This window comes from Trichechus manatus, unplaced genomic scaffold, assembly GCF_000243295.1.
Source record: "Trichechus manatus latirostris isolate Lorelei unplaced genomic scaffold, TriManLat1.0 scaffold00155, whole genome shotgun sequence".
NCBI lineage: Eukaryota > Metazoa > Chordata > Mammalia > Sirenia > Trichechidae > Trichechus > Trichechus manatus.
Window position 1 is genome coordinate 4,067,093 of NW_004444091.1, and position 15,293 is coordinate 4,082,385.

The following is a 15,293-nucleotide window of genomic DNA, read 5'->3' on the forward strand; positions in this document are numbered from 1 at the left end:
TTCCTAAATCTGCCTATTGACTTTGGCAAGCTATCAGTGTTTGGGTCCATGTTTTCAAGCAACTGAAGTGCCTAATTTAGTTTAGAAAATTGAATCTATACAGTAGTGTTTTGAACAATAAATCATAAAATTGAACATCTGCAAATGATAACATCAGTAAACATGCTGCAACATAGGATGTACAAATAACAAAAGGACAGTCGTTAAGTTAGGACTACCTGTATTATACTGTAATTTTATTACAACTGGGGTAAACTAGCTAAGGGGCTTGGGGTTATCACTATTATTTCCTAACAACTGCAAGTGAATCTATAATTACACAGCGTTTAATTAAAGTCAGTGGGCTCAGTGAAGAAGATAAGCTTTTATATCCTTAGCATGATATATACAAGGCCCTTCCTGACTGGCCCTGGCCCACCTCTCGTCTCCTGGAACAATGCACTTACTCTAAGAGCCCTGCTGCCCTAGTTCCCAGCACACCTACACTGCTTCTGGCCTCTGCTGTCATCCATGCTGATCCTTCACTCTGGAATGCTCTTCCCACTTGCCTAGGCTCAGTCAGCTCTGGCTGCCCTCTTCTTCCCCACCATCTATGCAAATGAGCAGTGCTGGCTTTACAAGGACCTGTGCATTCTGTTCTTCTCAAACAGCAAGGTTTTAAGCAGAATACAGATTTGCTCTTTCTGAAGGGCCACTCAAACAGTGGAGAATGGCCAGTGACTGGTAGACTGGAAGCTGCACCAGTCACGTCCCCTTTGCTCTCAGCTCCATGCCATTGTTTGTTCTAGTCTGGACTGGAGGCAAATTACAGCTCCTAGACTCCCTTGTCAGCTGCCTTTTAGTGAGTTTCTGCCAAAGGAAACTTTCAATGAGACTGGAAGGTACAAAGAAGAAAACCACCTTTTTCGTCTCAGCGTCTGGGCCCCTCTGGCAGCAGTGGTGGCGAAAGCAAGTGCAGGCCCCAGACTCCTGCCAAGCAGATGGTTCTCACGATGGCATCACAAAGCTCAGGGCTTTGGCTCTGGTAGTAATGAGACAGCTGAGCAGGCACCCGTCTTCTCCTATCCCAGAGCCAGTGCGTCCAAAACACCCAGCCCTCATACCTTCTGTCACCACAGGTCAAGGTCCATACCACTTACCCCACAATGAGACAACTGACGGGAAGGAGCCCTGAAGACAACTGTGATTCGGTGACCACACCACGATCAGAACTCCAGGCCAACCACTGAAAACCCCTCTGCTTCCTGGGGAAGGTCTCACCCCCGCCTACTGGGGCTGACCAAAGGCCACTCAGCAGCAGGCCAGCCATGCCTGCACATACATAAGGCGGCAGCAGCAACTGCACCAACTTAGCTTGGGAGGGTCACCCTGTGGGTGGCAGAAAGCTAGGGAAGTAGGTGCAGCTGGGGCAGGCTGGAGTGATTTGGAGCCAGGGAGACAATTTGGTTTGAGCCCTAGTTTTTATGTCCCTAAAGTCTTGTGCTTCGCTTTCCCTTGCAGGGCTCCTGGCCTCTACCTCGAACAGGTTCTACTGCTGGAGACAGAGGCTGAGTGCACAGGGCAGAGCCATGGACACCATTCCCTGCCCTTCAGAACACACAGAGGTGGAAGCACAAACGGGACACTGTGACAACACCCGGGAAGCCTTGGTGCTGAGCACCAAAATTAAAGATTTATTATCCACTTGAGGAAAATCCACCCCTCACAGCTGCTGGCCACCACTCCCACTTTTGGCCAAGGTCTTGCACTATGAAGACTCAGCCTGAAGGGAGACACCTCTTCCCTGGGGGCCCAGTGCCCACAGCTAGGCCTCTGCGGAGTAGTCAGGCCCTGGGCATGCAGTCCACGCTTAGGGGACGTCACTTGGCCAGTTCTTCTGCCACAGCTTTGCGCATCTTGTCCTTGAGGTAGGCGCCTTTCTGCCATTCAGACTTGAGTTCCAGCCACTCGTAGTAAGGAACCTGGTATGGAGACAGGTCAGGGTAGGCTGGGGCTCCCCGTGCCCTGTCAGGGGCCCCACCTGCTGCTCTCCCTCTGAACCCTCCCCAGTCAGTGCTTGTTGAGAGACTGCATCCGAGTCCTTTGGCCTCCAAGTCCCAGATGAAGAGGAATACTGAGCTGTGGGAACTGTCTGGTGGGGAAGAGCCCGGCTTTGCCAGTACTAGAAGGGGCCTGAAAGCACACAGGCTGGGGTCAGCAAACCACACAGGGCCCAAGGATGGTTTCTGAATTTTTACAAGTTGTAAACAAACAAAAATAATCCAACGTTATTTGAAAATGTGGTAGAAAACGTGATAGAAACCTTATGTGACCCTTTACAGAAATCTGCCAACTCTGGTCTAGGGCAACCAATGAAGGGAGACGTGATCACTCCAAGATGCACTAGCACATTACTTAGGACTGAGACAGACCTAAGTCAGATGCTAGCCCCACAGTCCTAGTCCTGGATCAGACCACAACAAGGAGTTCTGTGCTGGCCACACGGAGGGGTGCCCAGGTGGGCGTCTGGGCAGCCTCACCTTTCCCAGGAGTCCTGGGCACGGCGACAGATGAGCTGGACTTGAACCCCCATTCTATTATTTAAGAGCTGTGTGACCTCGGGAAAAGCACACCACTCTTCCAACCTTTACTCACCCGTCTGTAAACGGGGAGCCTCCACACTGCCTACCTCAGAAGGCAGACCTCAGAATACAGCTACAGTCTGAGCACTGTCCTGACCAACACCTCGGGAAGAGGAAAGCTGATGGCCTGGCTTATGCTCGAGGCCCAGGCTGGCGGAGGAGGGGGTGAGGTGGGAAAGTGGCCAAAGAGACAGGCACAACCACTAGCTACAGGAGACTATCACCCCCAGGCTCTGGCATGGGGCGGGGAGCTGGGGCTACAGGCTGTGTATCTGTCGGTGCCCTCTGGGCCCTTTGCCCGGTATGCAGTCAGTGCTCACCCAGGCCCTGCCCAGCCCAGTACTCACATCAACAACCAGGAAGCCAGCAGCCAGCACATGGCGCCGAGCCAGGAAGAAGCGACCCAGCAAGTCCTTGCTCCGGCTGTTGAAGTTGGGAAATTCCCACCGTAGGAAAGCCAGCCTGCGAGGAGGAGGAAGGAGCTGACGGTCTACTCTCCCTGCCCCCTCAGAGGGGAGCAGTCTGCAGGGCCTCAAGAGCTGCTATGGCCCTCACAGGGGCTACACCCAGTGGATCCTGGCCACCTACCTCTTGGCTCCAGGGGGCAGCGGCCGGCTCCCGGTTGCCTGGGCAAGATGAGGAGCAACAAAGTCCCTCAGGTTCAGAAACTGTCCCTCAGTATCCAGTAGCACCTCTGCATCTGGTGAAGGGGTGTGGGGAATAAAACCCACTGGGTGACATCCTCTGGAGACTGGCTGGGCTGAAAGCCCTCCCCACCCTCCATGGGCAGGCAGAGACGAGGGAAACCCGATGTGCTCAAGAGCACACCATCAGTAGAAGACCCAGAGTCACCTGGCCTGGGAGTGCCCAGGAAGAGAGAACAAATGACCCTGTGACATCTACCCTGCTGTCTGCAGCAAGACAGGAAGAAGTGAGGGGCCCCAGGCTAAAGCTCTAGCCACTTGGGACCAGTCCCTGCTGCAGAGGAGGGCAGGGACCAGAGCGGATCTAGAGCAGGGCCTGGGAGTCTTAGGGAGAATCAGTCCCTACACCAACCAGGAGGGAGTCCTTACCCAGCACCCAGCCATACTGTGTGGTCACCGCAAAGCAGCCCTTGTTGGCACTCCCCAGCAGCCCCTTTAGGGTCTCCTGCAGCTCCTTCTGCAAAGGGGTCACCTTCTTGTCAAGGGCTGTGGGCCTAGGGACCAAAGCCAAAGCTGGCAGAAGGGGGCCTGTATAGTCGGGGTGCTCCAGCAGGGCAGTGGCATTGATGTGCAGCAGCTTCTGCAAGGTGCTCTCATCTTTCGGAGACTTACCACCTAAGGGGCCAGATGAGAGCAAGAGGAAGGGAAATGGCAGAGATTTCAGTTGCCTACCCTGGCCGCTGCTCTTCCAGGGGCCTGGGGGGCAGAGGTGGAGGAAGGCTCATGTGGGAGAGACAGTGGCACTCCCACGCCCAAGCCCCACCCTGGATTTGGGATGGGTAAGTAGCGTCGGCTGCAGGGAGTGCGTGGGGAAGGGAATAAATGCCGAAGGGGAGCCCTGGCCTTCTCCCGCATCTCTATCAGAAGAACCTGACAGCTCCTCTTTCTTGTGATATTGGGGGCAGTATGGGCTCACATCACTAAGGGAGGCCGGCTATGCCCCCACGCTCCCAGATAGGCCCCATCCATGACTCACCTAGAAACTGGGTGTGGAAGTCGGAGGAGAGGACGGCTCGCAGCTCTGCCTCCTGCACCTGCTGCAGCACACACAGGGCCCACACTACATCCACCTGCAGAGCTGGGCTCAGATCTGCCAGCTCTGACATCAGCTTCTCGTGCACCTGGGACAAGGACATGGTGATGGCAGAGAAAGCAGGCTCTGCTCAGTCGCCTGTAAATGTCCCTGGGCAGATCACAGCCAATGCTGCCTCACAACTGGTTATATGGATGCCAGGGGGCTGGAGGTTAGCCGAGGGAGAGGGAGCACCCTGGCGTGGGAGGTAGGAGAAGTCTTCCCCATCCCCATGGAGCAGTGGATCCCTTCCCAATCCAGACAGCAGGGCAGTACTGTCTGATGCTGGCACTTAGCTAGGCTTTCCCTACCCCTTCCCCAGTAGGGCCCTGAGTCACAAAACCACTTCTTCATAACTTCCCCTAAGTGGGTGCCTGGGACAAGGGAGGAGTGTGCTTCTGGCAGTCTCTGAGAGAAATGAGAGCTTAGCAAGAAGCAGCAGATGGTGAAGAGTGCTGGCCAGATGCAGGCAGGTGGGCCTGGGGCCACCCAGGGTGGTGCATCCTCTGCTGGCTGCTCCTGGGAACTGCGCCAGACAAGCTCTCCTTGGGGCCTGCTGTCTGGTCTCCAAAAGAGACTCTAGGGTCAAATATGATCTGACTCTGCACACGACCCTTCAATTTTCATAAAGAGTGCTCTTCCTCAAGGGGCATGTATACCACTTGAGATCCTCCCAGCTCATCTCTGAAGTGGACTGTGAAGGCTTTAAAGCATGAACACGATGTTAAAATAAGACAACAGGTACTCCAACCCCGACCAGCCCAATGCTCCCTCACAGGCAGACCTGCCCTTTCTGACCCACCACTACTCTCAACCTATACAGCTGCTGGTATGTCTGGATTTCTGCATGGGGGCTCTGAAGACCCTGCTTTTTTTTGTCCCCAACAATCCCGTGGATGCCCTGGTCCCAGCCAATGCTGCCCTTGCCCCACCCCCTGCACCAGATGCTTCTCATTTTCCTGCCTCTGCCTCCACGGCTCCTCTGCCAGAACCCTCTGCCTCTTTTCCTCTCTTCCACCAAGCTGCCCTTGAAGGGCTGAGCCATTAGCTGGCAGGGAGGAAGGTAAGGAACGGGGAAAGGGAAGCACAGACCGTACCACGCTGAAGAATCGATCTTCTTGTTCTGGATGGAAGTTCAGACGGGCAAAAGCCAGGACCACGTTGCACAGATGCTGCAGGGTGATGTCCTGGGCTGTGTTCAGGATGTGCTGGGGCCAGAGTCAGGGAAGGCAGGGGAGTGAGAACATGGCTCCATGATGAGGGCTCTGCCTCACACGCTTTCCGCCCAGCTCCAAGATGGAGGGGTCTGGGAAGGCTGTCAGGACCTGGACCCTCCCACCAGGCCCCACATGCCCCTAGGCAGAAGGGCAATTTATGCCGAGTCAGGGGGATGCATGCCACACCTGTCCAGCACTTAGTCTTTGCCCTGAGGGGCCCTAGGAGCTGTCTCCCCATGAGCACCATCAGCAACGCACTGAACATGGCTGAGCAGGCACCCCTTTCTGCACAACTCCCCAGAGGCGGTTACTTTCAGGAGAGGCTGTTCTGAGGAACAGAGGAAGGGGACTCTCAGCCTCAATGCCTGTGCTCTGTCACACCCAGGCCTTCCAGACCCCGTCCAGACAGTGTCCAACAGCTGCTGTCACCTGCTACAATGACCGTTTATGATGTTCAGTAAGATAATGGAAGAAACATTTATCAAATACATTTTTGTCACTACTGAATGCAAGCATTGAACACCTTTCTAAATATACAAAGAAGACATATATTTGCCACAACTGAGCATTTTCAGACTAGTTTTGTTCCCCTAATTAAAATTATGGCTTGAAACAAAACCCGACTGACGGGGGGGTCAGGTGTGGAGAGGCCCTCAGATCATGCGTCCTCACCAGTCCAGAGCCCAGGCCTCCTGTGAGGCCCCAACTCACCTGGGCAAAGGCTTCAAACAGGGGCAGGTTAAGCCACTTGAGGAGGGCCAAGGACTTGGCGCAGCGGGCCACCTCACTGGGTGTCAGGCTGGGCATGTGGGACAGCAGATCGGCTGCCAGCCGCTGGAATACCTGGGTCTGGTGGAAGTTGAGTTTGCCTTTAGGACAGAGCAGACCACAACATTTTACCTGGCGAGGGCAACAGGCTCACCGGTCTACCCCACCTCCTTACCACATGCCACTTTCTCCTCAAGGTCTAGAAGCTTGGTGTCTGTAACAAAATTTATCCCTGAGGCCCAGGAGAGAGGAACAGGGCCCATGAGTTACAGTGTTTCTGTGGCAGCCTTTTGGCCAGTGCCTGCCATGGGTGGGGCGGGCACTGAATCTGACACAGCTGCAGGCATCAGTCAGCCCAGCCAAATATGGCAGGAACCACCCCCTCCGACCCACACACAAAGGGCTCACCATAGGCATAGGCCAGGTCCATGAGGGTGCCTTTCGTCAAGGTAAAGGGTTTCTGGACCAGGTGATAGGAGATGGCCCGCAGCAAGGGCACTGACCGACGATTCTGTGCTGCCAGAGTCAACAGCACCTTTCGCAGATCATCAGGGCCAAACTGTTCCACCAGCTCCAGGCACTGTCAACCACAGCCACGTATGCAGGGAGTCAGCTTGATGGCCTGAGATGCCAGGGAGGAGCTGGGGGCAAGGGTCCCATCCAGTGTAGCCCCTGCGAGACAGCAACTGGGCCTGAGCTTACTCAACACAGGCCCTGTCTGTGCAAGGCCTGCCTCTTACCCACACCCCAGGGAGCTCCTGTACCTAGGGCACAGTGTCTGTAGCCAACTGATCCCCAGGCCCCAGGACAGGGGATCGGGGGCCTATGAGCTACTATGGCAAAGCTTGCTGTTGCAGCCATCTGAGCCAGCCCCTGCTACGACAGGAGTAGGTGCTGAATTTGACTTGACTGCAGGGGCTGAAGCTTGGGGTGGCGGGGTGCCCCACAATGGTCTCCGGGAAAGTTTTAACCAGAACCCAAGCAATCCTAGGTCCAGGCCTGGCCAATACCTTTTTGTGTTACTTCAGGAGTGGTCTGCCATCCCCACCTCCCAAGACTGCTGGGAGGGCCAAATTAGGGTACAAGCATGAAGGGACTTTGGAGAAAGACAAACTCCATTCTCTAACAGGAGGCCTCATCCAGGGAAGAAGCCTGGGTTGAGGCTCCGGTATGTGCTAGAGAGAACAAAGTCCCCAGAGAGGCAGAGTTCAGGCTGTGTCCACCAGCGCTCTTCAAGGACCTTAGAAGAGTAAGCGGGCAGGTGATGGACGGAGGTGATCCCTACTGCTGCCTGCAGCCCTTGGTACCTCCTCTTCAGCATAGTTCTCCAGAGAGGACAGAACACCCTCACCAGTTCCAGCTTAGTTTCTAAACAAGGGTAACCCTGCTGGTACCTGCAGGGACAGTGTTTCCAGGCCTCACAGAGCATCTAAGGCTCCTGCCCAGCGGACAGGACAGGCTCAGACCCACATTCCCTTCGCCAGAGGCTTGTCACCCAGGGAAACAAGTTCCAGAGCTCAGAGATGTGGGTGTGTGTGTGGCAGGGGGACAGGGTAAGCCCCACTTGCTTCAGCCTAGTACCTTGTCTTCCAGACGGTTCATCAGTGGCTCTGAGAGGTGGCCCACTTTCATCATGATGGCCACCACTGTGCGGCCATCTTCAATTTCGGTCCAGCGCCTCTCCAGGTGCACAAGCAGCTCGGCCAGCAGCTCCTGCGAGTCCTGCTCCTGCATATAGGTGGTGCTGGACTCGGCCAGGAAGGCCAGGTGCTTGTACTTGAGCCGCCGCATTCGCCAGCGGACCTCCTGCTCTACCGACCGCAGCTCCTTGCAGGTCTTAGGGAGTGCCAGTGCATAGAGGCTCCGGAGCAGCTTCACCAGGGTCCCGTGCCAGATGGAAGTTATCTGGATGAGAAAAGGGCACAGGGTTAAGAGTCAAACTTGTGACCACACGTGATACTGTTCATTACACAGCAGGAAGTGTGCTGGAAACTGCCTCTCTGACCCTATTTCACAGACACTCATCAACACGGACCAGAGAAGAGTTAGTGCCTCTGTTCTGTTATTTTCATGCAGACACTTCTCATAGGGGCCCCACATCAGGCTGGCTGGTGGAGAGACCCTTTCTCACAGCCTCTCTGTGGGGCTCCTTTCTGAGCCAGGTTCTCCAGCCTCCAATAAATCCTATTTCTGCTCAAGTTAGCCAAAGTCACTTGCTATTGCTTACAACCAAGGACTCTGAATGAGCAGACTCTAGACTTCCCAAAACACGAATCTGACCTAATGTGACTGTTAAACAGAGACCACAATCTCCATGATGTGGACTGTGCCACAAGAGGCAGGGGGACAGACAGGGTGCTTTGGGCAGGTCTGCACTGCTGACTTCTGTCTACCTGGCACTCAAAGACCTGCGCTGCAAACACGACTGGACGGTCAAGGCTACAAGTCAGAGAAAAGCAGCTTGGGGGAGTGTGAACGCAGTGCTACATAAGGCAGCAGTTAGGCTTTTTAAGTCAGCTGGTCATCCAATGTATTACCTTTGCTTGCAACGACAAAATTTTTTTTTAACTTTTTCTCAGGAAAATAACTGGGTTATTTTGAGTCTGAGAAGCTCTTTTTCTGCAACAGAACAATTGTAACACAGTTTCTGGTAATGTGAGGTTTCTTAAGACTGCACCTGTTTCATTAAAATAGAAAGGTTGACATTTCTGTAGAGCAAGCCTAGGATCAAGCACGCTACAGCTAAACACTCCCTCTACCGTGTGTGCTTGAAGAAAGCCAGCTTGCAGAATACTGGTCAAAGGATGCAGAAGAGGCCAGCTTTGCCACCACGTGGGAATACTGGCAGGAAAACCCTCTGGTATGTCACACAGTAGTGGGCGAAAAAGATCCCTCGCTATCACCAAACTCCCAGTCATCCTGGGTATGAGCAAGCTGGCCAGCTGCCTGCTGCTGTCCTCACCACCACCACTTCTAAATGGGCTCTTACTAAAAGCTAGGCATACATCTAAGCACTTACATGTAGCACACACCAACATCCATGCAGAAGTATCACCCCCACTTCACATACACAGAAGCAAAGGTTTAGCAAGGTTAAGTAATTTCCCCAAGGTCTCAGTAGGTGACAGAACCAGAATCTGTACCAGGCAGTCCAAAACTAGTGCCTAGTCTTACCCGTTGCAAGACAGCTCCTCCCTCCCCCACTGGTTCCAGCTTGGTTTCTAAACAATGGTGACCCTGCTGGTACCTGCAGGGACAGTGTCTCCAGGCCTCAGAGAAATACAGGCCCATGATGTCAACAGCCACCCCAGAAGCCTTATGACCCAGACCCCACCCACAAGGCACACGAGTTGGAATCAGAACATCTGAGGTTGTGTGCTAGCTGTGTCACACTGTGTAAGTCTCTGAACTCTGCCACTACTGGTGGCATTAAATCTCTTCACAGCTCAGTCTTGACTTCTTCATCTGTGAACTGGAACTGTTGCAAGGGAGGCGGAAACAACGTGCACAAAAAGTCAGCCGTCAACAGTAAAGTTGTTGTTTTAAGGGTTGGGGAGGAAGAGGAAAAGCGCTGAATTTAACACATCTCAACATCACGGGTTATGGTATTTTCTATACTAGTCTATCTCATTAAGAAGCAAAACCAAAATGTGACCAGGTCCCACTACACTGACCGTAACCTCAGTTAGAAAAACACTGACTTAGTATAACCCCTTATTTGATTCATGAATCCCCTCCTCAGCCTCCCTGAAAACCGGACACATGGCTTCAATGCTTGAGCCCCATGGTAACAGGAAGCTCACCACCACCTTCCAATGTGCACCATGTGGGTAAGGGCCAATGCTACCAGAGCAGGGCTTCCTAACTCCTTTGTGCCATGGGCCCCTCTGAGAGCCTAGCAAGCCTACGGAGCCCAGGGGAAGAACCTGCATGAAGAGAGTCCTTCCTCACACTAAGCAGGAACACAGTGCCACACAAGCAGACTTCCGCTCTTCTCTAGGGTCACCCTTTATGTATCTGATCATGGCTCCATAACTCCCTCCCCCAACTCAATTTCAGGGATCCTCCATCAGGCCCTCCTCTGCCTCTACTCTAGCTTTGAGCAGTGCCTAGCCCTCACTGGATATTTGAGAGGGATCAGTACAAGTTAAGACTATCGAATACCATTTTACAGACACGTCTCCTCATGGATACCTGTTGACGTTTTTTTCACAAGTCACACTTCTCATATATGTGAAGATTTTCAAATTCAAGTGCACGACCTTGTATTACTTTCCAAACCAGCTATGATGAGGTGAAAAAGCACCAAGTGAACAGAGAAGAACCAGATTTGCTTCCTGGTGCCCTGTTTACCATGTAAATTTAAGTCTTGGTTCCCCTGTCCATAAGATAAGGATAGCAGTATTTACCTAACAGGCTGTTGCGAGGATTAACAAAGAGAAAATACATGAAACTACTTTAAAATCTATAAAATGATAAATAAAAAATGTTACAGGGATTGTAGGACTTCTAATCATAAGAGAGGCCCTGTCTACCTCCAGTAAGTGAGTGGTTTCTTTGGACTCCAGTGCCTCTGACAGTTTACCTCTTGTCAAAGTCCTCAGACAACACTTTAGAACTCACCTGACTGTTGGCAAGATGGAGAAGCTGCTGAAAGCGGGCATCCTGTGTCAAAGAGGCTTTGTTCTCTGGCTTCTCAGAGAGCAGGCGAGAGAGCTGGATGAGGATGTGGGCAGCATGGTTCTGGTGCAAGGAGTGACCACCACCAATTAGCTCTAATAGCTCCTCCGGCCTGGTGGCCTTTTCAATGAGCCAGTCCACCTCCTGGCGCCCTGGGTAGGGAGTAAACACTGGTTCCCTCTCCACAAGCTCTGTCAAGGAAGCTGGGAAGTGGGAACTGGGTGAGGTAGCTGAGGAAGTCAGAGTCCTATGGGCTACTCTAGCGAGTCTCAGTCGGCCAGCTGGAGACATGGCAGGGACTACACAGGTGGCCTCTCTCAGGAGGCACGTGCACCGCTTTACCAGGTGAGCTGCCATGGTGGCCACTGGGTGGCAAGGAGGTAAGACTCCTAGTAAGTGATTCCGAAGTCCTGAAGAGAAAAAGGAGAGAAGGGTGTGGTGCAGGGGCAGTTCCCAATTCACAAACTTAGGAAAGAAACATGACAAATGAGATGCAGTCACAGCCAGTCTCTCCATAAAACCAGCCCAGATCTCTTTTTGACTATTCACATGTATGTGACAGTATTTTCTGAACCTATCTCGATAGGATCTTTGAATCACTACAGCATACAATCAAATATCAAAACTCAGAAGCACTATAGCTTGGGTTAGAGATTCTCAGGCCTAGTCGTGCTTCAAAATCATCTAGGGAGTGGTTCAACAATTCAGATTCCTGGGCCCAAAGACCTACTGTATGGGAATCTCTGCAGCAAGGGCTCAAGCAGTTATCAATTTTTTTTATTTCAATGGTAACCAGGATTAAGAATCACTGGCATACAGAGAAAATGGGACATGAGTCTGGAAATCAGGCTGATCCTGGAAAACCCAGGACATGTAATTCATATTCCTGGTGCTTCTTTGGATATATTTTAACACCTGAAGACACAGGAGTGAGCTTCTAAAAACCAAAGCTAGATTACACTACCAATTTACTTAAAAAACAAAACAAAACAAAACAAAAACCTCGAGCAAAACTCCTGAACCAGTCATAAAAGGCACTTCACAATATGGCCCAGGATTATCCTCCCAGTTTTATTCTCTTCCTCGCCAACACACTGCTTATTCTAAATAAGTTCTGCACTTTCATTACACCTTTGCAGTATCTGCTGTCTGACTGTTTTTTTCCTCCTATCACAGGGCCTGGCAAAACACCATTCAAATGTTACCTCCTCTAAGAACCCTCTCCGAAATTCTTTTCTCTGCATGTTACATATCCCTAAGGTGTTTTTAATACTGTCATCTGCCAGTCTTGCCCACTAAGGTCATCGAATGACTTAGGTAAGGCAAGTGGCATGGGCAAGATAAACGTTAACGTAGACTTGCTTTCTTGCATATTTTATTTTCCTGGAATTTTTAAGTGGCTGATTATTGCAGCTGTAAAAAAGCTTAGTCTAACTCTACATAAAGAAAAAAATGAGGCTCAGAGAGAAGGAATATTTGCCCAAGAACAATAGCTACTACTTACTGAGTTCAGGTACAATGGGAAACACTCAAAAATGTTTCCAATTGTGAAAGACAAAAAAAAAAAAAAAAAAAACTGGCTGAACTGGCGCGTATTCTGCTGTGCATATTCTCAATAACAAAAATAAATTATATTAAAAAAAAAAGACATCTTACTTTGATTTCAAGGGGTTTTTCTTACTCACGAAACCAAAAATTAACTGTAAAAAAAAACGCCTGACCCAAACTGCAAAGTATTGACTTTTTTCTCCCATCATAAACTGCTCTGCAGCATAGTAAATTTGTCTTTTTCGGCTAGAAAATGGAAGTCAGTAACAAATCCATTACCTCCTGATTTAATTTAAAAAAGACCGTGAACTTCCTTGATTTGAATTTCAAGGTCTCACAGCTACAAATGGGTCAAGGGCCAAATTTTCAGCAGTTACTTTATAATGTAAACTAAAAAAAAACCAACCCCAAACTCACAGCCGTTGAGTTGATTCCAGCTCATAATGACCCCACTGGGTTTCCAAGGCTGTAAATCTTTATGGAAGCAGACTGCCATTGCCACATTTTCTCTGGGGAACGCCAGTGGTTTCGAACCGCCTTCACTTGGCAGTTCAACGCTTTAACTACTGCGCCACCAGGGCTCCTTTAATGTTAACTCAGTAACCATTAACTACTTATCACCGTGGAAACTTGCATTCATTAAAAAAAAAAAAAAAATACATAAGCTTCTGTGAAATCTGCAATCCTCAGAGCGTTCTTTTTCATTTCCTTCATGTACGGAGACTCAAAAGCTCCCCAACCTGCAAACTATTCATTATTATAATCATAAAACCATAAAACGTATTACCGTTCTGCGTTAAAGGTTTTTTTTTTTTTCTTTTAAGCAATTTTAACTAGCCTACTTTGAGCTACTTGTTTTTAGAAACAAACTGATCTCCCTACATGCATACAGAATGACTGCTCGGAATAAACCTTACGTTTCAATTTCTTTGAGTATTGATTATTTCTAACATGATCGAATACAATCCCACGAGCTAGGGATTACACTCGCAATTGACAGAGGAGAAAACGGAGGTCCTCAGTTAAACTCTGGCTTAGGTCAAATACCAACCCTCTTTAAAGCACCTAGATAACGACCTTTACGAAGAAACAAAATTCACCTCACTGGGAACATCGGGAAAGCTCAAGGGCACCGGGGAAAGCCGCCACGCGGAAACGCGGAGGGAAAGCGCGTGCGCACTAGCGAGAGCTCGGAACCCGGACAGCGCGGGCCGCAGAGCCCAGGCCCAGAGCCCCCCCTCCAACACCGCGCCTCCCTCATCCCACCGCTCCTCCCCAGCCTTCCTTCTCTGCCCTGACTTCGTGCCTTCAGGACCCATTCTCACCCTCATTCTTCCCCTGCCACGACACCTACGCCGCCCAGAGAATCCCCACACCTGACCTCCATCAGTCGCCCGTGCTGTCCCTCGCACACGATGCGCGGCTCGCTCGCTACGTCACTCGAAGCGACGAACGGAAGCGACGCTAGCCCGTCACCGCCTGGCCGGAAGCCACGCCCACTGCCCTTTTGCTGGGCAAAATTTGCGAAGTGAGAAGAGTGGTGAGAAATGGATGATGGGGGAACTTAATAAAAATAAGAAGGGAAAAGAAAGCGAAAAACCTTGGCCGCCTTCCGTCAGTATTCCAAGGGTCCTCATATGGAGCATGGAAGTCGACCCTTTGTTGTTAATGGGTACTTCTCCTCTTCCTCCACTCTTCCTTTTTACCCTTGCCACCTCTTTACCCTCCCTTCCCACATTCCTGGGTGTCTCATTTGTTTTTGCCGAAGATCTTAGATGAGCTCAGGGGGCTGTCTGAAAACTGGGGCCAGAGGTGTGGATGGGGACGATATCCCAGACGGTTGGGCCTGTTAGGGCAGAGTCTTTGACCGTTTGGGAAGCTAAGTGGAGACTGGAGAGCTAAAAGCACAGGTTTGCATCACCAGCTGGTTTTCTGGGTACGATTTGCCCAGGTCTTGCAAATAAAAAAATCTAGAAATCTGGATTTTTATGTACAATTTGATTTTTAAATTTTGGCGTTTAATTACAAAATAGTGAAGTGCGGGGTGAGACAAACAAAACATGTGAAGGCTCTATATGGACGTGTGAGGCATTGGTGGTTCAGTAGTAGAATTCTCGCCTGTGCGGGAGACCCAGGTTCTATTCCCTGTGTCCTAGAGTAAAAATCACCGTTAAGTTACAGTAAAGCAAAAAGAATGATTTTATTTGGCATATGTTCAAACAGGCAAAAGCGGGAAACAGACAAGCATGCTGCCAGAGCCATGTTTGCCCAAGTCCAAGGAATACTCAGAATCATCAGCATGTATTAACATTACATATGGGTAAAACCATTGAAGGTTTCACCATTTCAGAGATTGGCCCCAAACTGCTATATCACCGTGATTATACATTTTGAATTGTTTTTCTTAATAATCATTGGTACAGGTTTCAAGTAAAGACAGTCAGGAGGGTCTTCATTGGTCCAGCAAATTTTACTATTGACAAAACCCTAATAAAGAGGAGGTAAGAGTGGAAAATATGTGGGTCTTTTGTGCTCTGTTCATGATTTGTTTATGTGAAAGTTTCCCTAAAGGATATTTTCCAAGATGTCCTAGCTATTATTTTTATACATCAGGGCCCAGTTCATGTGTCCTTGTGAGTCCTGAGTCCTTGTGGGTCCTTGTCAGTTCAGCTCCAGCCGGGTC

General features: G+C 50.6%; 1 protein-coding gene and 2 non-coding genes across 5 annotated transcripts; all 3 read right to left on the reverse strand.

Moving 5' to 3' along the window:
- TBRG4 (transforming growth factor beta regulator 4) lies at positions 1–14,011 on the reverse strand. 3 transcript variants are annotated; one of them, XM_023740469.1, is made up of 11 exons: positions 13,992–14,011; positions 11,006–11,472; positions 7,964–8,287; positions 6,791–6,962; positions 6,326–6,483; positions 5,495–5,605; positions 4,302–4,446; positions 3,695–3,940; positions 3,210–3,321; positions 2,969–3,083; positions 1–1,961 (listed from the first exon to the last, which is right to left on the reverse strand). In XM_023740469.1, the coding sequence occupies exons 2-11, from the start codon at positions 11,417–11,419 to the stop codon at positions 1,860–1,862; spliced, it is 1,899 nt and encodes a 632-aa protein (XP_023596237.1). In that variant the 5' UTR covers positions 11,420–11,472; positions 13,992–14,011; the 3' UTR covers positions 1–1,859. The 3 variants fall into 3 exon arrangements, with proteins under 3 accessions (XP_023596237.1, XP_023596238.1, XP_004386161.2); XM_023740470.1 differs by having other exon boundaries at positions 13,936–13,999; XM_004386104.2 differs by lacking the exon at positions 13,992–14,011 and having other exon boundaries at positions 11,006–12,650.
- Positions 6,591–6,724, reverse strand: LOC111822305 (small nucleolar RNA SNORA5). Its single transcript, XR_002825597.1, has one exon. It is a non-coding gene; the product is annotated as a small nucleolar RNA SNORA5 (small nucleolar RNA).
- LOC111822306 (small nucleolar RNA SNORA5) lies at positions 7,155–7,296 on the reverse strand. Its single transcript, XR_002825598.1, has one exon. It is a non-coding gene; the product is annotated as a small nucleolar RNA SNORA5 (small nucleolar RNA).
- Positions 14,012–15,293: the final 1,282 nt, after the last annotated feature.